We start from the raw sequence: 22,055 nt of genomic DNA on the forward strand, positions 1-22,055 counted from the left end.
AAAATCAAGGTCAAAGGTCAAAGAAGTCAAAGGTCAAAATTCTGTGTAGAAGTTTTGAAGCCCTCACCTAGTGCCATCACATAAAGCAAACGGAATCGAAATCGGGTTAGAAATGGCGAAGGAGTAGCATTTTGTAGCAAAATGTACAATAAAGGTAAAAAAATCAAGGTCAAAGGTCAAAATTCTGTGTAGAAGTTTTGAAGCCCTTACGTAGTGCCATCACATAAAGCAAACAGAATCAAAATCAGGTCGATATCATATCATCAACGATATGAACATGCATGAACGTTGTTGTTGTTGTTTTTGGGGCACGTCATTCACATATGAATACATTTGCGCCTTCATCTGCGTAATATCATTATTTTGCATATTTATCAATTTCTCCAAAAAAAGTGAACTTAATACTTTACAATTATTTTTATGCATGCTATCTGTCTGCTGTCATACGGTTAGGGCAGATAAGTCCTGGTGCATCAATGACAAACTCTGGTCAGCCCAGCTTGTTACATTGAGCAGGCTTCTCAGTCGCGCACACAGACCTAGATCCCCCATTTGCCGCACTCAGGGCTCTCTGCCCAACGCATATGGTGCACAAGCAGACTCCCGAATGCGATATACATTGTACATTATATAAACATCAAAACAATTATTTCATACTACATTTCAATACGTGGTCTGTGTGTGACAAACACCTATTTCAAAGGTAAAGAACGCCACAAAGTCTCCTGGAGACATCCTCGGTCTCAACACTGGCACCAACTTGATCTTGTCATCACCAAGCGTACAGACCTTAGCAGTGTTCTCCACACACAGAGCTATCACAGCGCAGACTGCGACTCAGATCACTCCCTCGTCAGTAGCAAAGTGAGATTGATGACAAAGAAAATACATCGAACCAAAACCAAAGGTCTCCCACGCATCAACACTTGCTGTATCAACGACCTCGAGAGATGTCAACGATTTCATGACACGTTCAATGAGAAAATGATCACTTCAATTCCAAATGACAATGATATTGATAGTAAATGGTGCCACCTTTACTAGGGATACTATCTACTCCTCAGCCTTCTCTGTGTTCGGGAAGAAGGAACGTCGGAGCGAAGACTGGTACGAAACTCAATGGGATGAGATGCAATCAGATGTTGAAGCCAAGAGGAAAGCCCTGCTGGCCTACAAGCAGAACCCCATCTCTAGCACACATAATGTCCTAAGAACTGCTCGCAACAAGGTTCAACAGACTGCGCGCCGTTGTGCTAATGACTACTGGTTGAACCTGTGCCGCAGGATTCAGACAGCTGCAGTCAGCGGAAATACCAGGGACATGTACGACAGCATTAAAGCTGCAATCGGTCCCACCGCCATCAAGACTGCACCGTTGAAGACAAAGACTGGAGAAGCCATCACAGACCAATGTAAGCAGCTTGAATGCTGGGTAGAACATTACCTGGAACTTTATGCAGCCTAAAATAAGATAACAGATGCTGCCTTGGACACCTTACCTAGCCTTTCAATCATGGAGGAGCTGGATGCCCTGCCTACAAAAGAAGAACTCAGCAAAGCCATTGACCGTCTATCCTGCGGGAAGGCTCCTGGAAATGATGGTATCCCACCAGAAGTTCTAAAGAGCGGCAAGCCAGTACTACTGCAACACCTCCATGAGCTCTTGTGTCTTTGCTGGGAAAAAGGCAACGTACCCCAAGATATGCGTGATGCCAGTATCGTCACTGTCTACAAGAACAGGGGAGACCGCAGCGACTGCAACAACTATAGAGGCATCTCTCTCCTAAGTGTTGTGGGAAAAGTCTTCGCACGTGTAGTTCTGGCACGCCTGCAGAGTCTTGCCTCCCGGGTGTATCCAGAGTCACAGTGCGGCTTCAGGGCAGGCCGATCTACAGTAGACATGATCTTCTCACTACGCCAGCTGCAGGAGAAGTGCCGTGAGCAGCAAAAGCCGCTGTATATTGCCTTCATAGACCTGACAAAAGCCTTTGACCTGGTCAGCCGAAGTGGACTCTTTAGTCTCCTGCAGAAGATTGGATGCCCCCCGAGACTGCTCCAAATTATCATTTCCTTTCACGAGAACATGCAAAGTAGAGTCTGCTACAACGGGAGAACTTCTGATGCCTTCGCTGTGAACAGCGGTGTGAAGCAAGGCTGTGTCCTCGCACCGACACTTTTCGGAATCTTCTTCTCCATGCTCCTTCAGGACGCCTTTGTTGACTGCACAGAGGGCATCTACATCCGTACCAGAGCGGATGGGAAGCTATACAACATCGCCCAACTGCATGCCAAAACCAAAGTTGGAGAGGTTCTTATCCAAGAAATGCTGTTCGCTGACGACGCTGCTCTGGGTATCGCATACAGAAGCGGGATTGCAGAGGCTTGTTGATCGTCTGTCCCATGCCTGTAACGAATTTGGACTAACCATCAGCCTGAAAAAGACTAAGATCTTGACCCAAGGCACTGACTCTCCTCCATATATCTCCATTAATGTCACACATCTGGAAGAAGTGGACTCTTTCACCTACCTTGGTTCAGCAATCTCCAGTTCCCTCTCCCTTGACAATGAGATAAGCAATAGGATAGGGAAAGCTGCCGCAGTCATGGCCAAACTGAACAGGCGCGTATGGAACAACAGTCAGCAGACCAAAAACACCAAACTCTGCGTTTACCAAGCCTGCGTCCTCAGCACCCTGCTATACGGCTCGGAGTCCTGGGCAACATATGCTGGCCAGGAGAAGAGGCTCAACACCTTCCACCTCCGTTGCCTCAGACGACTCCAGCACATAAAATGGCAGGATAGGGTGACAAATGCAGAGGTCCTCCAGCGTGCCGGCATTCTCAGCATGTTTTCACTCCTCAGCCAGAGACGCCTGAAGTGGTTGGGTCATGTGCGTTGAATGGAACCAGGTCGCATCCCGAAGGACATGCTGTATGGAGAGCTAAGCGAGGGGTCTCGTCCCATGAGAAGGCCGCATCTTCGCTTCAAAGATGTGTGCAAACGTGACATGAAGACGATTGACATCAACACTAACACATGGGAAGGTGTAGCTGAAGATCGTCCGCTATGGAGAGGCACCGTCAGGTCAGGGAGGGCGTTCAGAGAGCTGAAGCTGTAAGGCACGTACAGCAGACCGACAGGAGAGCTAAAAGAAAGGCACGGGCAGTCTTAGTATTGGCCCCAACAGACTTCATCTGCTGCAAGTGCTCTAAGGATTGCCACTCAAGAGTGGGGCTTTACAACCACTCAAGGCAGTGCAAACTTCTTGCCTAGCTAGTGCTACGCCATCGTTTCTCGAGACGAATGGATGCCAACTCATACTCATACGTTTCAATAAATAAACATAGAATTTTAATCTTACATTATGTAATAAACAAATATCCGGTTATGCAATGTGCAAGTCTAAGTTAGACAAAACTAAAAAAATAATTACCTACAAAAATCTGTCAGACTTAGGTCTTTTGGAAAACCTTTTGGTTCTCTTCACATATGAAATTAATGCCTTTAAAGGTTTTCATTTTCTGTGGATAATATTTTTCTTATATCCTGTTGATCTTTGCCTCCAATGTCTGCGATCAACATGGCTCTCTCTATCAAATATTTCAGACAATGAAAGTCGCAATGTTTTTAGCCTTTGGACAAGGCCCTTTTGCTGTGTAGTGGCGAGCGACAGGGTTTGAGTGAAACGCACCCAGCAGAGAGCGATCGGGCACCACACAATGTTGTGCAGCAAGAGTGCCTGGTCGAAGAAAGGCTACACCAGTAACACCACTGCTACTAGCTAGCGCATGTGCACAGATTTCAAATACGGCGTACAGCGCAGTTGTCCTTCTCACAGATTCCTCTTGACCGAATCATTAAAAGCCATCAAAATGGACAGAAATGGACTAGACCAGCCTACAGCTGTATTGGAGGAACCAAATGTTCAACGTGTTTTGTTGTCTAAAATTGGACTATTCGTATGTACCGTACTGGTATTCAAATTGAAGCAATTTTCAATATTTAAGTCGGGATTTAGACGCGATACTACTACCCAGTTTGAGACCCAAAATCTATTAGTATCTGCAGCCTGAACACAGAGCGTTCGGGCTGGTCGCAGTTTGGGTAAGGGCAACATTGATCTCGGTGTCCTCGCTAGGTTATTAAATGTGGACTTCAGTACAGGCATACTCCTATATTGTAGGTTAGTGGGGGTACATTGAACACTTTCCTGGCATGTTACTAGTATCTGACTCTGAGCCGGGTCAGCCTTCCCACTCAAGCTAGTAAAGTAGTTGAGCGACAAGTATGTCTAATTCCGCGAAAAACTTCTCATTTATAATAATGACATTTGCTGGGTTAGTTTTTCGCTTCTTAGACAGACACCATTGATACATGTATACGCTATTGCAACGGTTTAAACCGTTCTGATTGAAACGCAACTTCGACCCAGTTCCCCCCGCATAAAAATGGTTATTATTATTTTTTCAAGCTTGGTTTTCAAACCAATTTGGAAAGAATATATACAGGATTAATCAGTAAACATTTTGACTCACCTCTTCCACTGTTTCCTCCTGTTTTCTGGTTGTTTCCTCCACTTCTTTGCAGCGCTCCCCAATTCATTGCTGCCTTTGTTTGAAAAATGACCGCACGAACGTCTATGGCAAGCCAAATGCTCATTCACAATATTACGAAGTTAAATTTAGCGCTCGAACAACTTACTAGTACCGGTACATGTACTTTAGTCAATAAACGTAAGTGTAGATATCTACCGATATAGTGATTGTATGGAGCATTTGGCTTGCCATAGATATTTGTGCGGTCATTTTTTAAACGAAGACGGTGATGAATTGAGGAGCGCTGCAAAGAAGTAGAGGAAACAACCAGAAAACAGGAGGAAGCAGTGGAAGAGGTGAGTCAAAATGTTTACTGATTAATCCTGTATATATTTTTTCCAGATTGGTTTGAAAACCAAGCTGGAAAAAATAATAATGACCATTTTTATGCGGGGGGAACTGGGTCGAAGTTGCGTTTCAACCAGAACGGTTGAAACCGTCGTAATAGCGTATGTATCAATGGTGTTTGTCTAAGAAGCGAAAAACTGACCCAGCAAATGACATCATTATAAACGAGAAGTTTTTCGCGGAATTACAATTAGACATACTTGTCGGGCAAGTAGAGTAGTAAATTAGTACCATGTCCATCATCGATGGTGTCCCCATGCTACACACAAGGTCTCCAATTATTCAAGGGCTGTTTTCACAAAACACACAAAATTTGTGAAGTGAAGGATGCGACTGTCGAAAAAATCCAGCGTTTATGTTTTAGCATCTAGGTGATAAGCACAATCAGGGTATGCAATCATGACTTTCTCACTTTAAAAAATTGTAACTTCTAAAAGAATGCACCAACTGACTGAAAAATTCACATGCAGCATGCTAAGACATCAGTAATCACATTTGGTAAGACAATAGCTAATTTCTTCTCATTTACTGTTAATTATTAAAGGTTAATTACCAAAAAGTCCCCCAAAACCCACGTAATGCGTCAAAAAAAAGCGTTTTACAACTTACGTAAAATCAAGATTTGAGGTCCATATTTTAAGTCTACCCCTATGTGTTTGGTATCAAATTAATGGATTTTTTCCTGGCATTGCTTGCATGCAATAAAAATCAGTGGTTCTTTCAGCTGGAGAAAGTTATAAGGTCTGAAGTCCCATCCTGGTAGGAGTGTAATGCTGGCTTATTTTTGTGACATTGTGACCTTTTAACCCATGCTGTACAGCTATACAAGGAGAAACAGCTTATTTTTCTGCTTTTCCTGAAAGTACTGAAGACACACTACAATATGGTGCGCTGTTTGCCAATAAATGTTCAGCCAGTTTTGAGTTTTGAGCCATTTTCAAATGCTGAGTAAAATAAGTGCAGCCGTTTTTCAGTATTTTCAGTGAGGTATATCCTAATTTGACTACTTTAAAGACTTTTTTCCCCTTATTGAATATCCTTGTTTTTTTTTAACCATGAATTGTACGTTATATGTAGAAATCTATTGTGTGAAAATTTTAGCAAATTTGAGCAATAGGAACTTATTTTTTTATATTTTTACAAATTGCTGAGCATAAAAAAGTGCGATACACGCCCATGTTATACTGCATGAAGGTCATATGATAAGTGTTCAGTGTTCATATTTCAATGCTTGTTCAATTTCTAAAGATATCATAAGCAAAAACATAGTATTTTGGCTTAATATGTCATTGTTTGACTGTCACAGCTTGGATATCAACTCAAGTCATCATAAATCTCACATTCATTCTTCTATCTGTGTTTACAAATATGAGGATTGATCCAAACACTGTGCGCACATTCAAGGTCAAACTGTACAGATAACTTTTTGATGAAAAATATTTATAATATCTTCCAAAGTACCAGCCCTAATTTCATAAAAATTTGTAATAATGGCCACTATATGTCTGTTACCTACACTGTATTCCTGAAAGTTTCGCCTCTTCACTCTTTGGCAAAAGTGAAATATGATAAAATATGTAAAAGTGGTTTTATTTGAATTCAAAATAATGCCTACAAAATTGATCATCCATTTCGAGAAGTGAAAATATGAAATTCATTCATATTTTGTGATATGTCATGGCTATGTGCTGGTGGTGAATGAAAGAGATATTTATCAGGAATATCTAACAGCATTATCAGATGAAAAAAACATTCTCCTTTTTTTTAATGAATTTTTCCAATATATTAGTCATTTCAATGTAATTCGACACCCCTAATTTAGATGCTAATTCATGCGCAGTTTAATGCAAAATTTTGACTCGTTCTTTACATGAAATGAAAATTTGAACACTCAGCTACAACAAACAACAAAAAAAGCATTTTCACCAAGTTTTTTCATTTTTGCCCTGTTACACAATTGCATACCCTGATTGTGCTATTGACCTCTAGCGTTTATGTTTGAGCGTTTATGTTTTAGCCTGCAAGAAGTCACCAAACCTGTGCAGGGTTTCGGAAATGTCCAATTACTATTCGTCCTAATATTAGGGAGCTTTAGATTTTGACGAGCGGACGTTTGAGACGACGAGTGCGCTGGACGTTCTCCTTTCCCCTGCGTCATGTTGAAAAGTAGCTTTAGATTACGCTGGGACGCAACGTATAAAAAATAAAATTGCGCCCCCATATGATCGGTGCATGAAATAGCTCTCTATGTTGCAAACTGTGCGGACGTAAAAATAGCCCAGTACGCGTAGTGAAAAACTCAGGCAACGCAAGCTAAAAATAGATTGACTTGATGCGCGCTTCTGCGAACGCTCAGAGCATGTTTTTTCCCTCTGAACGTCCACGCGTCTAAAATCTAAAGCTCTGTAATTTACTTCAGTCAAAGTGAACGTAGACAGGGCCCCGTCTTATAAAGACTTGTTCAAGTTCAAGTTCAAGTTCAAGTTTATTCAAAGTTTCCACAATACAAAAATTACATAAGAACAATAATATGTAACAAGGAATACATTGTTGAATATATGCGATTAAAACAATTTGCAGAATATTTGAATATAAATTGACAATGTATAGATGCATTATAGATGTAAAGTGTGGAGGGGTCTGAGAAAAGAAAGCTTGTATCTTAATAAGACCCCTGAAAAGGCAAGTTAAGACATGTAATATAACAACTCACTAAGATATTCATACAAACATTAAAGCCATAGAATAATTCTAGTGGAATCCCTCAAGAAGCGCAGCAACCACACCTCAGAGATCAAAAAAATTGACACCAAATTTATTCCCCCCCCCCCCCCCCCGAGTCAATCAAAAATTTATTTTATCGGCTAGTGATATTATGACGACAAGAGGGAGCAGCAACTTTCTTTTTTTTTAACTTTGTGGTATGGTCTCAGAACCCTCACTTCTCCACATGTACAGGTAAGGACCCTTTCAAAAGGAGAGTTTCTAGTTTTTACCATAAACCAGAATTATACAGTGGCTTTAACATACATGGATGGATTCTAAGTGCGCACACACACTACTTTACGATTGAATGCAAATCCATCTTACAAAAAAGTTATGATTGAAATTAAGACGGAGAACTGCAATCAATCAATTACAGGTTGCGATTGATTGCAGCTTTCAAGAGATGCGTGATTGATTGATTTCTATCACAAGTTTTATAAGACAGGACCCAGGTTAATGAGCACTCGCTCGTACGATTTCCTCCGTGGCCGTGCTATGATCAAGCTATTCAAGGTGGTTTTTAAAAAGAACAAGATCTACTTACGGCATGCCCTACTTACTTGATTGTCTTCCTCTACAGTCTATCTAGACTAGATCTTACGTTAGATCTAGATCTGCCTGTAGGTAGCAAAAAGTAGAGTCCAGTCAAAGTGTGGGTGTCCCACACTGACGGTTTCTTCACGGTCTTCACGCGGGTAGATCTACGTCCACTTATCCAGCCTCGCAAGGGCAGCGCCACCGCACCGCGTACGGGGGGATGTTTCTCTGCGCTGTCGCACACACCACGAGCGAGATACTGTGTAGGCCTAATCAGGCTTGTTATCGTCAGAGTGAGCCGAGTCTTTGGTCGATCACTAACTGTTGGTAGACGGTAGCTCCTCAAAGTGCACAATACTACACACGTTATACACGTACCACACGTACGTACACACACGGACAATCATCGTGCGCGGTATGGCGCACCGTACGCACACGCACTGAAGGGACTTGTATGTGACACACGCGGCGCAATTGTAATTGTGCAAACAAAGATCCTACACTCCGTCCCCTTTGCTTTGGTTAAAAAAAAAAAAAAAAAGATTATTATTGCCTTTTCATAAATTGAGTTCTTCAAATGCCCAATTTTGTGAAGAATCCATTTGGTTCTCCTGTTTGTTCGTGGCACGCTTTGACTTTCCGGCTGTACAACCTATATAGTTCTATGTACACACACATACATAAACACCCATAAAGTAATACACACACCCACACTCACACACAAACACACACACATCCACACACACATGCACATACACCACGCACACTCATCTTTCACACTCACACATGATTTAATATGAACACACAAAACGCATACACATACACACACGAACGGGCTCATGTGCGGACCTAATATGCAGGCCTTTATATTCATTTTTCTTTTTGGCGAGTATTGTAGATTGATCATTACAGGTCAATGATATTGATTATCATCGATAATATGCACCCCTCATCTGTGCTGCACATTCCGCGCTCCATATCAGTATATTATTCTGTCATGAATGTGTTTTATATCTGTAATGAATAACGAATGGATTTTGTTTTGTATAGGTAGATCTTAAATTCTGATGAATTGTTTTTGGTATAAATTGTCAGAGATAATTAATTAGTTAAGTGTTGTTTTGTTTTATGTATTGTATTTGGGGAAGTTTTCAGAACTGGATCTTTTTTTTTTGTTTTTTTTTTGATTTTTGGTACTTTGTATTAAGAATTTACAGGGTTTTTTTCAGGCACTTTTACAGTACATGACCCAGCTCCTCCATAAGGCTCAAAGAATTGTTTCTACATATATTTTAGTAACAAGTAGAAGGAGGGCGCACTTTTTTTCTGTAAAACTGAACATATTTATTTATAATGATATTCCCCTGTTAAATATGCCAAATAGAAATAACAAAACAGAGGCAAAAGCTTAAGAGGGTTGAAATGAGATTGCCAAGGTTAAGAATTGATGAACTGTGTGGCATCTTAGACTTATCATTCTCTTCCTTATCGCCACTATCATAATTATCATCAACATCATCGTCACCATCATAATCATCATCACCATCATCTTTATCATCACCATCATCATCGCCATCATTATGAATTATACCAGTGAGGTGGGAGGAATATGATTATGTATATCATATGTTTATATACAGTCATTATTTACGGGCCGGTTTTGTCCATTTTGATTTCCCCCTTTGTATTGTTGAATATGTATATTTGTAGGATTTATATCTTTGCATATGCATTTATCATTATGTATATTTTCTCGTTTTTTCTGTAACAATGGATGTGAAATAATTATTTCATTTTATTGGGTGGATTTAATGTAATTTATTGGTAATGAATTTCGCAAATGAGTTATTTTTGTGCGTTTCTTGGGTTAAATATATGCTGATATAAGTTCATTGTTTGTGAGTTTTTTTTCGTTTTGAAACAGCTGTTCATGTATCATGTTTGTGTGTAAATGTACTTGTATACATGTATATATTTGTGTAACTGTCAATAACCATTATTGCGGTGTGATGGACTGGGTCCACTATATTTTTTTTCCTTGTACGTACCTGCCTGTGGGCAGGTAGTATCCTAGGATTATTTATCACATGCTTTAATTTGCAATGGAAATAAAGTATGCTATACAAAAAAAAAAGCCAACATTTCTGAAAAGTCAGAACTCATATTGATTTGTGTGATTGTCCCAAAATGGATCATTTTTCAATAAAGTACTAAAGGCCTATAAACTTGTAAAAAATTATATTTTGGGGCTAGGACATGTGACTCTTTCAGGACTTGCCCCTCTCCCTCTTTTTCCTTCTTTTTTTCTTTCTTTGTATGAGTGGATGTATAACGCAATGTGTGCTTGATGTTACAATAATATAATACGCATACATGTGTTTCAATGCGATAATGTGAATATACACATTGTCTAGGCCTAAGCTAAATGTGTTTCTATGTGATAATATACATTTCTGTGTGATATAATGTTACATACAATACTAGTAGGCCCTATACTAAATTTTTGTTTTATGGTACATTCATGTAGGCCTTTGGAAATAAAAATGGAAAAAATCCTTTTATTCGTACAGTCACTGACAGGTTGTGGTTATGCTGGCCTCGGATTTCTAGGTACCACTAGATCCTATCCAGTCAGCTAACCGTATACACATGCACAACAAGAATAAAATCGAAGACAGTCGAGTCGAACGTTGCACTCTTGTCTTTAATCAATTCTCCTCCTTGCTGTCTATGCGCAAGCCCAAGTGCGTGTGCGCATGTATGTGAAACGAACGAACGGTAAAACTGCAAATGAAACAATGAATGATACACTGTATGAATATATCAAACATACATTTCTTTGAATCACAATAAATTGAATGTATATGGATATAATGCTCCATTAACACACACACAAAAAAAGGTTTGCTTCTTCTGAACAAACAATAGTACACTGTCTTATACTGCGTCATTATACATACACATTTTGTATCCATGCATGTATTCTCTACACATTATGAAATGGCAGCTTTTGAATGTCATTATCCATCCACTGTTACACTATAGCAATGTTAATTATACACCTTGTACACTGTTGCAATATCCATTTTCTGTTGCAATATCAACAAGAAAAATATTGCTTAAAGGCTGTAATATACATGTAAAGACCCTATACCAGACTTACAGACTTGTGATCTTCCAAGCCTAGAAGCTTAACCCTTCTGGATGCATACCGATTGCGATCCTGTCCCAAGCTGTGAAATAATACAGTCAGTTGCAAAGGATTGTATGAAAAATGCAAAATAACTTACATCACACATTATATGCCTACATGTGTGGCACTACGTTTGCCTTCGTACATTTAAGCAAGGTAAATTATACTTTCCCTTAAGCCAGAGCTGCCTAAGATGCCTTAATAACTACACTTCATACCACGTAAAAATGTAACAATATTTCAGCCTGTACGCTACCATACATCAAACCACATACTTATGAATGTAATACGTAAAGCACGTATGTCAAAACACAAAAGCACAAAAGACAGTCTTTTATTCATCCTGACGTCTAAATGCATTATTTAGACTGAAACTGTCCACACAGCAAAATTATCACTAATCTTCATCATTACTGATATCGAATTATCCAACCTCATATCTACTTTTGAATCTTCACCTGGAAATATTACTCAACAAACTGAGTTGCTTAACTGTATAAATCAAATTCCGTCTTACAGGAGTTGTGAATTAATTCTGAATGTATTACCACCATATAAACCAAGTTCTGAATACTGCTCTACACATCATATCAGCTCATGGCCAAGTGATAACACAAAGTCAATGCGAGTCTACGGCGCTACAACTACAGTAACTCTACACGCAACGTACAATGCACAATGCGAAGCTATCAATCCTACGCTATATCAATATGCACCGTACATAACCTACACCAGCGTCTCTTACGCTAGACCGTTCATGATATCCGGACACACAAAAGGCATCTAAATTCTTTTTTATCACAAATTGTGAACAACGTAATAATCGTAAACTTACGCAGAACCATCAGAGGAAGAACTTCCACCCGGAATTCTGTGATTATCGTGTGATAATCTTACACATTTTCTGCATTTTGGCTAGGCTCACGAACGAGCAAACCGTCGGTTCGTGCGCCATCTTTCTAGCCCCATTATGGAAGGCCGAAAATCACACTACTATATATTGCGCGCGCGCATACACTTAACACACAATCACTGCTACATTTGAAGCGCTAACACTAGCCTACGTATGGGAAGCCGAAATTGCAAAAACAATTCAGCGCGAACAGCACAGTGGTCAGTCTATTTCGAATAAGTGTGTATCTTCGCGCCTGGCTGGTTGTCCCCACCTACCCCCCCCCCCCCCCTAATAAATGAAGGACAACGTGTACGTGTAGGGACCTATATCATATTTTGCCATTGAGAAAATACCCCCTCCCTCCCCCCCCCCCCTTCCCCAATAACTGTCATCTCTACATTTAAAGAGGAATTCTGGTTCAATTATAATTTAGTCTGATAAGAAAGAATAAAGTCCCACAGTACATATAACAGTGAAAATTTGATTTAAAAATCAGGGAAGCTATAAAATTGAGTATATGAATATAAGAACGACCAAAGTCCATGGAAGACCATTTCGAGTAAACTAAAAAAAACTTCATATCTTTTTTATTTGTCCAATAATATTCTATTTAACTGTTTAACATTGTATATACAAATTAGAACATATACTATTATGACAATTAACATTATTACATTAATTGGGGAGAGGCCATTTTGTGTGGTGGACTTGGGTCGTTCTTTGATTCACATGACTGGTACATGATATTCTACTATAGAGATGAGAGAAGGATGAGAGAGGGCGCTATTATATGAATGTAAGAATGACCCAAGTCCTTCATTCTTACATAAGATTTAACTCATTCATTTCAGGCACTTCCGCGGGTAATTAGGATTTATCATTTATACACAAGATGAGTCCATGCATAAGCTACAATTTCCCATGTCAAACTGAATTTGGCCAATGATTGGACTTGGGTCGTTCTTATATTCAGATCTTCAATCGTGAAGTTTCACAAAGTAATTTCTGAAAAACAGTTAATAGGCCTATAAAACTACAGTTGATATCAATACCCGGTATATGTATCTTGAAGTATGATATACTGAGCTGATGACTCATAACCCCACAATCTTCCATCGATCATACACACACACAAAAAAAATGACAATGATTTAATGTTACCATTATCAAAGTGTAAAACATGATTTTCTTCTTGGTTAAATAACTTCAGATTATTGATGAGTTAGATATAACCAAGATATGAGACTGCGATTATAGGGCGTAATTGATGATAACTGGAAATTTCAAACTTTAGTACATTACTACAACATGTAATGCAAAGGTTGTGAGGGAATGACATCATCACTTCACTGTTATTCTAATTGACTGTTCAAGTTAATGTTTCCTGAAAATTAGTGAAATTTCATAATGTCATAATTTCCTTATTTTCCATCCGATTTTGATCATACTTTTAATGTCACTGCTAAGAAAATGTTACTCCCTCAGACTAACTTGCAACTGAACTGGAATTCCCCTCGTTAACGGTTATGTAGGGTCCTATGCTCCGGGCTGGGTATTATAAATTATAATGTCAATGATTGTCTCTGATATTTTGCCTCTGATGTTTTACCTCGGTAATCATTATCATTGTCATAATCATTATCAATATCATTTTCATCATCGGTCATCACTATTATCATATCTATTCGTCGTAATAATACCGTACCATTCACCGAAAAATAAAGGACCATGATAACTATGTTTTTTCCATCGAACGTACATTACATCTGTAATTATGTCTAGATGAGTCCAGTAATAATGATTGCTATGAGAGTAAAGGATGAAACAAGTGATGCTCATTATAAGGTATGGACAGTGTTTGCCAATAACTTTTCTCTCTAAAATAGCTGTTATTTCTTACTTCGGTATCAAGGTATGTACACTTCTAGACTTCTCACTTTCAGAAGTGTGCGGCGTCACTGGCACATAGTACAGTGTGCGCGGCGCGGAACGGCACGCGCGGGCGCATATCGAGCGAACTGCCCAGAAATGGCGTCTGCTTTGAAGGTTGTCAGGAGATATTTCTCCCATAGAACACACGGCATTGTCAAGTTTATGACACGAAATTTGAATTCTGATGCGAAGATCGGTCGCTCTCTAAGTGGGATTACGAAAACAATTACAGAAGGCGACTTATGGGAGGAGTACAATTCGCTGAAGAGCTATTGTGAGGGATATGGTAAGTCTGCCACATATATCTCAACGAGCGAGATATTACACAACCCCATTTACATACATTGACTGGGTCATTGTACAACTGTACATAATAGTTCTACATGATACTATCTGGGTCCCTGACTCAACACTACCAGCCAGTGGCAGTACCACTCCACTGCCACTGCACTGGCACTCGCCACCGGCCACACTGGCGCTAGGCATCGTGCAGTAGATTACAGATTTCATTTGGCCAGATTACAGATTTCATGTTCTAGTTAGACTATTACGTACATATGTTCGTATTGCCATGGATAGACACAATGTACTGACTGTACCGTACTGTAGACGTGTAGTAAACTTACTGTAGATTCTAATGTCTGAGAGAGAAATGTACCATGACGTTGACCATGTCTACGCCTACGGTGTGTAGCTATCCAGGGCAGGGGTCCGGGGTTTAGGGGCCAACTAGCTAAGTGTTTTGACCTTATTAGTAGATCTAGAATTAGTAGATAATTTACAGGATTGTAGAGTCAGAGACTCCAACCCCGAGCACCTTCTGATCTGGAGATTCTCCCGCCTGAAACCCCTAGCAAACAGGAGACTCCAACTTGATGTGCATGAAGTTCCTTGTGGCCGGGGTCCAGCTCTAGGGTTCTAGATGTTATATCGTGCTATCTAAGGCTTTTTTCAACATACGATGACACTAAGTAAGAATATCATTTCAAACGGGAGAAATTAAATCTCAAGAGGGTGAACAGAAGATTTTGCAAAAATGGGCTTTCGGCGGGAGATCTCCCGTCGAAAGTGGGAGAGTTGGAGTCTCTGTAGAGTTTACCTTGCCTTGCCTTGAATTTACCTTGCCTTGATAAGGCCACACCTCGCTAATACAGTCAGTCATGGTAGTACATTTCTGCAGATAATGTGGTGTGGCGGGGTTAAGGGGGTCCCATAGGACCCATTTAAAAACCCAGTTGCATTAATTGTCTTTTGAAACTTAGGAGTGTGGGGGCGTCAATGGCGATTTGTGGTAGTTTATTCCAGCCGTTCATTTTCACATGTTTCAGCTTCTCTGCAATGTCATTTCGATGCAACTTTTGGCTGCAACAAAGGTTAAGGAAATTTAATATTGCAATAAATATTGATGAGTGCACGCAGAAGTAACAAACACCAGTTCATGACTCGCTACTCGCATAAATTTACCTGTCATTGTATTCAGTAGGCATATTATGCTCCTAAGCCAGTTGCAAGAAACTTGAAAAATCAAACACAAGTCCCCCTTGACCGATGGTATAGCCCTGTCTCTTCACGGTGGACTGACCATACATAATCCCAACGTCAGATAAGAAGCCCACCGTGAAGAGACACATACACTCAGTGTACCTTTAGTCTAAAGTCCCCAAATCATATGCAACGTTGCATTTAAATGCAAGTCCGTTGAAAGACGTTTGATATTGGTTCAGGGTATGTAAACACTCTGGACATTTGTAGTTTTGTAAAACTTTCAAACATGTCATTTCAAGTTTTCACCAATCATGTGAAACTGTCATCTCACATTGTCAAGGCCCAAAGACCTGTCGGAACAACCATGGATGCAATATGGTTATGACATACCAGTCACTATAGTGACATTTCTTGTTAATTACACTTATCTTTGTGTGGCACTTTTGTTGTAAACTTTCTCTTCATGTTATTTGCGATTTATAGCATAATGGTGGTGGAACAATATTTTTTTCTGTGGCTGCAGCCATGAAATTCATTTTGAAGTTTCTGCTGATTTCTTCTCACAGCTGTTAACCACACCACCAAGGTGAGTCCGAAGACAGTGTTTGCCAACAATGAAGTGAGTTTGGAGGACATAGAGGTGTATGGTTTTGACTATGACTACACCCTCGCCTGTTACAACGATGCCCTTCACCATCTCATCTACAGACAGGCCCTGGACAATCTCATCCAGAACAAGAAGGTGTGTTGCATTGAAGGCAGAAATTAAGCATTGTTAGTAAAACATGATGCAACTTTGGGAATTCAAAGAGGAATATTGAAGATGATCAGCAGAAAACCACTCGGAGAGAACAGACCTACACCAAACATCTCACTTCCACCCATATTGTGATTTCCACCCTATATTATGCTACAGTCCTACATTCATATCATCTCCATTATTAGATTCCTTGACCGTCAAAAGATACCCTCACTGCCAACCAGCCGTCGCTGCCTCCTACGTTCTTTCTGGCCAACAGCTTAAAGGGATGGTACAGTTTTGGCTAGATTAGGAATTCAAATTTAAAATTTTTGTGAGATAATTAGAAACCACTGATGAAATATTAATCATGCAATTATAAGAGAATTCAAAGTTTACTTGATAAAAATCAGTTTTAAAATGGCCGAGATATCCAAAAACAAAGTAAAATAGAGTAGTCCCAATAAAAGGTGGGTCCTACCTTTCATTAGGACCTCCATGTTTTTGGATATCTCACTCATACCTATTTTGAGTCTTCACATAAAATCTTGGTTAATGAATTTTTGTTGGTTTTGTGATGCACGGTCACAAATGTTCTCCAAATGTCATTCATTGTTACATGATCTCTGTTTTAGCTTACCTGAGCCGAATGGCTCAAGTGAGCTAACTGCAATTTTCACTGTCTGGTGTGAAAACTTTCTTCACATTTTCATCGTCTTCTGGAAAACTAATGGCTGGGTGGATTTGATTTGGCAGGAATCATCATGGGTGGGGGGAAGAGGTTCATAAAATGTTTTTAGTACAAATGGTGGTGCCTCAAGGGTTGGGCCCAAATACCACAAAATTAGCAAATTCTTCTGACATTTCATATTCTGGAAAATCAGGGGCTGGATTTTGACAGGAGTCATCTATGAAGGGAGGGGATCATAGTTTCTACAAATGATGGTGCCCAATAAGCCAGTTTGTAATTACTGTATACGCTATAATTTTCGCGTACATAAATTTTCGCGAATTGCCGCTGTCACACATTTTCGCGAGTGGTTAAATTCGCGATTGGGGGACCAGAGAAAATATGAAGTGGCAAAGAAAGTGTGAATTTTCAACTCACTAGCAAATAAGAATGATACTAGTTATACACTGCATGAAAAAAAAAACTTACCAAACTATGCGAACTAGTAAGTTAGAATTCAACATTTTTGAAGTGGTTAAGTCCATCGCGCTAGATTTCTGACGAGTGGTCCCCTTGCGATAATGGATTGGCTCTCTACAGTATTCGTAAGTAGACGTGGACGTGCGTAAACAAGCTTAGCCAGTATGGTCTGTTCGGTAAGCCGTGACATGGTATACTAGTACTGAAAATGTTCGTATCATCAAGGCAAGGGATTCATTTTGGAAGGTAATATTTTCGCGTGTTGTTAATTTTGCGAATAGCTCCCGACTCGCGAAATTCGCGAAAATAAAACCCCCGCGAAATATATAGTGTATACAGTAGCTGATGTGTACGTTGGTATAAATGACCTTTCTTTTTTTCTCAGTTGGTTAGGCACTTGTTTTCAAAGCGACATAATGCTTAATCTTGACTGACATAACAATTTATTAAACAAAGAATGAACTTGTGTAGACTAAGTAACCAGGGCCCTGTTTTATGAAAAGTTAAAATTGATTATAAAGTTGATTTCTATCATAAGTCTGTGGCAGCCTGTGTGTTATGGAAATTTAAAATCGATTACCCTGGTACATCTTTTGATAAAACAGGGCCCAGAATGGTCTGCCAAACAAGGTGATTAACACTTGGGGAAGTATCCATTTTATTGTTTTGCCTTGAATGTATGCAGATTGTGACCAACCATGGGAGGGGGGGGGGGGGAGGCAGTGGAAAATCACAGGCCTATACATGTACAAATGACATGGTTAGGGCACCCTGTGGCAGACCCAAGTGTATACCCTGCATTACCTGATTGTCATGATTTACACCATTTCCGTCTTCTCGAAAGTAGATGGATGGATTTTGACCATATGACCCAGGACTCATGGAAGAAGGCAGGGGATCATATAGTTTGTGATGTTGGCTGGCCCCGATGACTTTCATGATTTTACATTTTCATATACTCGTCATAGTACAGTAGGTGATGACATTTTACCAAACTTGGCTGCAGGAATCATCGACAGGGAAAGATGGTAGTGATATCATTAGGTGGCCTGAGGTGTGCCCCAAATACCCAAAATTCCTAAGTTTTAACCAGACTTTGCACTAATCAATTCATTAATGCAAGAGAGGATCCTAGTTGGGAAAAATTAGGAGGATGTTGTGCAAGGGGCTTGCTGCAGTCTGCAAATCTCAAGAATTTGAAATTAGTTTGCCTGAGTGCCCTGAAGGTCAAGTGTGCTGTTTAGGTGAGCACTAGACCTATGGGTCTCTTACTTTAACAAACAGGCCTGAATTAATTTCAACCCAATAATGGCTTTAAATCAAAAGACACATGAGTGCTTATGGTCAATCTTCAGTTATCTATTAGTGTTTAGTCATGTACCAGAAGAGTGCCATTGCCACTCTTTGTAGTATACTATAATTATTATTATTATTGTGTGTGTGTGTGTGTGTGTGTGTGTGTGTGTGTGTGTGTGTGTGTGATTTACTCCTGCCCTTCCATTCCATTTGCATGATAAGATGTCCTTAGTTTATTTCATATACATGTATCATCAGAATGATATTTGTGTAAAAAAGAACAGAATTACACAATATGAGGATGCTGTTGAAAGGTGAATCACAACTTATATTGTGAATTATGTTTCGTTAGGAGGTACTTTGTAAGCACTTACACTTCAAATGAAAAGGATCATTTATCTGAGATCAGTTGTAGTACATAAAAAATAAAAAAAAATCAAGGTACCGGTAAAACCTGGAAGGAAAAAAAAAAGACTCTGGGACAAGTCATTGGTTTATGACTTTCATATTCCAGCGGTCAGGAGTCCAGAGTCAAAGTAACGTATTCTGACAGATATTAATTATTATTGAAAAAGAGTAAACACACAAATTTGATGAAAGGAATCAAATAGAAAGGAACAAAGCTGGCAAGGCTGAACTACTATAAATGCTGGGATGTCAACATTGTAAAGCTTTTTAGTGGCGATGAAGAGGGGCATATTTGCTGTGACAGTCTAGATTGTACATTGGCAAGAAATGACAATCAACATGATTTCAGTCAATGGCAGGCTTGGTTGTCTTAGATATACGAGAGTTCTTTACTGCAGTATAACCTAAAGGGGACTGGGTAGAGATTCCACACAGACATAATGTGCAGATTGAATCACTAATGGGCCACTACCTGCTCCTGCACCATCTAGAAATCAATAATACATTGACATACTTGAGATGCTGCGTGGGGCACACGAGTAGAAACAGAGCTAGTCTCGTGCCAAGTGTTTGTGATGTATTTGTGTGACCTTAGAGTTAAGGCATAAATGAGACATTGGACAAGCCTTGTAACTGTAATGAATATTTTAAGATTATGTTGCTTTGTTTCTTTATTAGTCTTTCTTTATGTGTGTGGTAGTTCTTAACATTATCAGTGATACAGAAACCTAAATACGTGTAGGAATGTACGGAGTGCCTTGTGAGGATCATTCATGTTTCTAAAGTTCTACATCTTAAGAAGATATCAACATATATATATTGAAATATACAATGCATATAAACATCAGTGCTTTTTCTTCACCATTTAATTTTTGTTATTTTCATGTAGTCTTACATGATTTATTGAATACAATTGTCACAATGTACAATAGTTCTGAAAAGTTCTGGAAAAGCATTAAATTGTTCCTATGCAATCTTCCAGCATGATATAACAATACATTGCATATTTCTTGAATCAAATATTCAGTACGGAGCTAGACATGACAATGACTTACACTTACATACCAGGTGCTGTAGACAAACTACGTACGGCTGTATACTTGTGAAAGAAAAGCAACTGTACTACAAAATTAGACTGATTTGTTTTCCATGTTCTACTTGTAGCAGGTATCTATAGTGTGTCATGTCCTGTTCAAGATCACTAATTGGTCTTTTACAAAACCACTTCATGCCACTTCAACCCAGGCTTATTCTCTTCTCAAAATGTGTTAATTATGGCAGGTGTTTTCAAGATTAGAAGCATTAATATTTCTGCAGTATTAAGTGATATAGTGACATTTTTGTAAATGCATGGATTTAAAGAGACAGCAAATTTTGTGATAAAGTGTAAATAGATCGACAGATATAACAGATCAACACTTTCAGGAAGACATTCTTTGTGGAAACATGAGGGATAATATGTGATGATATGATCATCTCAAAATTAATATGTGGGATCTCTAAGTTTAAGGTCCTCATTTCAGATTATTAAACACAATCGTTTATGGGATGTTGCACATGCAATAATTCCATCTGTGGAATAGAATTGCATTCCGTTTGTTTGTCCAGCAGTAAGAAAGAAATGACAGTTCTCTGCCACTCTGTTTGTTTGCATTGTTACATTACAGTTTCCCCCAGGTATCCGGGACATGCCATACAACCCAGATTATCCTATCAGAGGACTCCACTTTGACACCTCCAAGGTGAGATGCTCTGGACACTGCCATGTTCTGCAACTTATGATTTCTTTATTACTTTGAGTAGATTTGATAACAGGTTTCAGCAGTCCCTACAGATTTCTTTAAATGAATCCACATTGTATTAAAGGAGACCTCCAGATGATTTTCAGATTTTTGCATATGAACAACTATATTAAAATTAGTTATACTGAGGACAGAGTTTCAGAATTTACGATAACTGGGATGAAGAATAAGAATATTTTCAAAATTTAGAACAAATTGCAATGAACAAGGATGATGACATGGCAGAGTGACCACAAGTATGCATGAGTTGGGGCTCAAGGAAGCAGAACAAAAGAAGTAGTAGGCATGCATAGATTATGCCACAGGTGAACTCGCAAGCAAGCAAGCGGTATTGTAATGGAATTACACTGCTACATTTCTTAAATATGTGAACCTCCTTTGTCATCATCCTTGTTCAGTGTAATTTGTTTAAGGTTTTTCAAAGTATTGTTTCTCTGATCAAGAACCACAATAAATTCTACAAATCTATACATGGAGTTGTCGATTTATGTACTACACGATGGGAAATCAAATTATGAAAATCGTCTGGAATGTCCCTTTAATGTTGTGTGTTCAGGAGGCAGTTCTCTAAATGTTCTGTTCAACATTGTACAGTGCCATATAAAATGCTTTCACCATGTTGTGGAGATCTGTTGACACTCAGGGAGTAATTTTCAAACTCAAATTTGATTAACAATTTCAGCTGATGAACAATATTTCAAATGGTATCCTGTATACTTCTGTGGAAGAAAAGTGCTACATAAAAGTTAGTTTGTGCAGCATTGGTGCAAAAATGCAATACCAGGAAAATCAAGCTGCTAATGACAGAGGTGGCTGACTTGAAGAATGTTTGTAAAGTTCATTGTCAGTTAACCTTTGTGTAATCAGTCGTCCCTACAATCTCTGAAAATGAGTGAAATGTGGCTTTT

General features: G+C 39.2%; 2 protein-coding genes across 3 annotated transcripts in view; one reads left to right on the forward strand and one right to left on the reverse strand.

The window, feature by feature from the left end:
* The window catches only part of LOC139745286 (TBC1 domain family member 24-like), a 56,275-nt gene extending 47,721 nt beyond the window's left edge, over nt 1-8,554 (reverse strand). For both annotated transcript variants that reach the window (XM_071655687.1, XM_071655686.1), the window contains exon 1: nt 8,271-8,554. The gene's annotated coding sequence lies outside the window, so the exon portion shown is untranslated. The remainder of the gene's footprint in view (nt 1-8,270) is intronic.
* A 5,847-nt stretch (nt 8,555-14,401) lies between these two features.
* The window catches only part of LOC139745278 (5'-nucleotidase domain-containing protein 3-like), a 47,031-nt gene continuing 39,377 nt past the window's right edge, over nt 14,402-22,055 (forward strand). Inside the window, exons 1-3 of the mRNA XM_071655678.1 lie at nt 14,402-14,553; nt 16,319-16,494; nt 21,013-21,087. Of these exons, the coding sequence (XP_071511779.1) occupies nt 14,430-14,553; nt 16,319-16,494; nt 21,013-21,087 (375 nt within the window). The 5' untranslated portion in view covers nt 14,402-14,429. The remainder of the gene's footprint in view (nt 14,554-16,318; nt 16,495-21,012; nt 21,088-22,055) is intronic.

The sequence above is a fragment of the Diadema antillarum genome, unplaced genomic scaffold (assembly GCF_040938485.1).
Source record: "Diadema antillarum isolate AM-2024a unplaced genomic scaffold, OU_Dant_1.0 seq00001249_RagTag, whole genome shotgun sequence".
In the NCBI taxonomy this organism is placed as follows: domain Eukaryota; kingdom Metazoa; phylum Echinodermata; class Echinoidea; order Diadematoida; family Diadematidae; genus Diadema; species Diadema antillarum.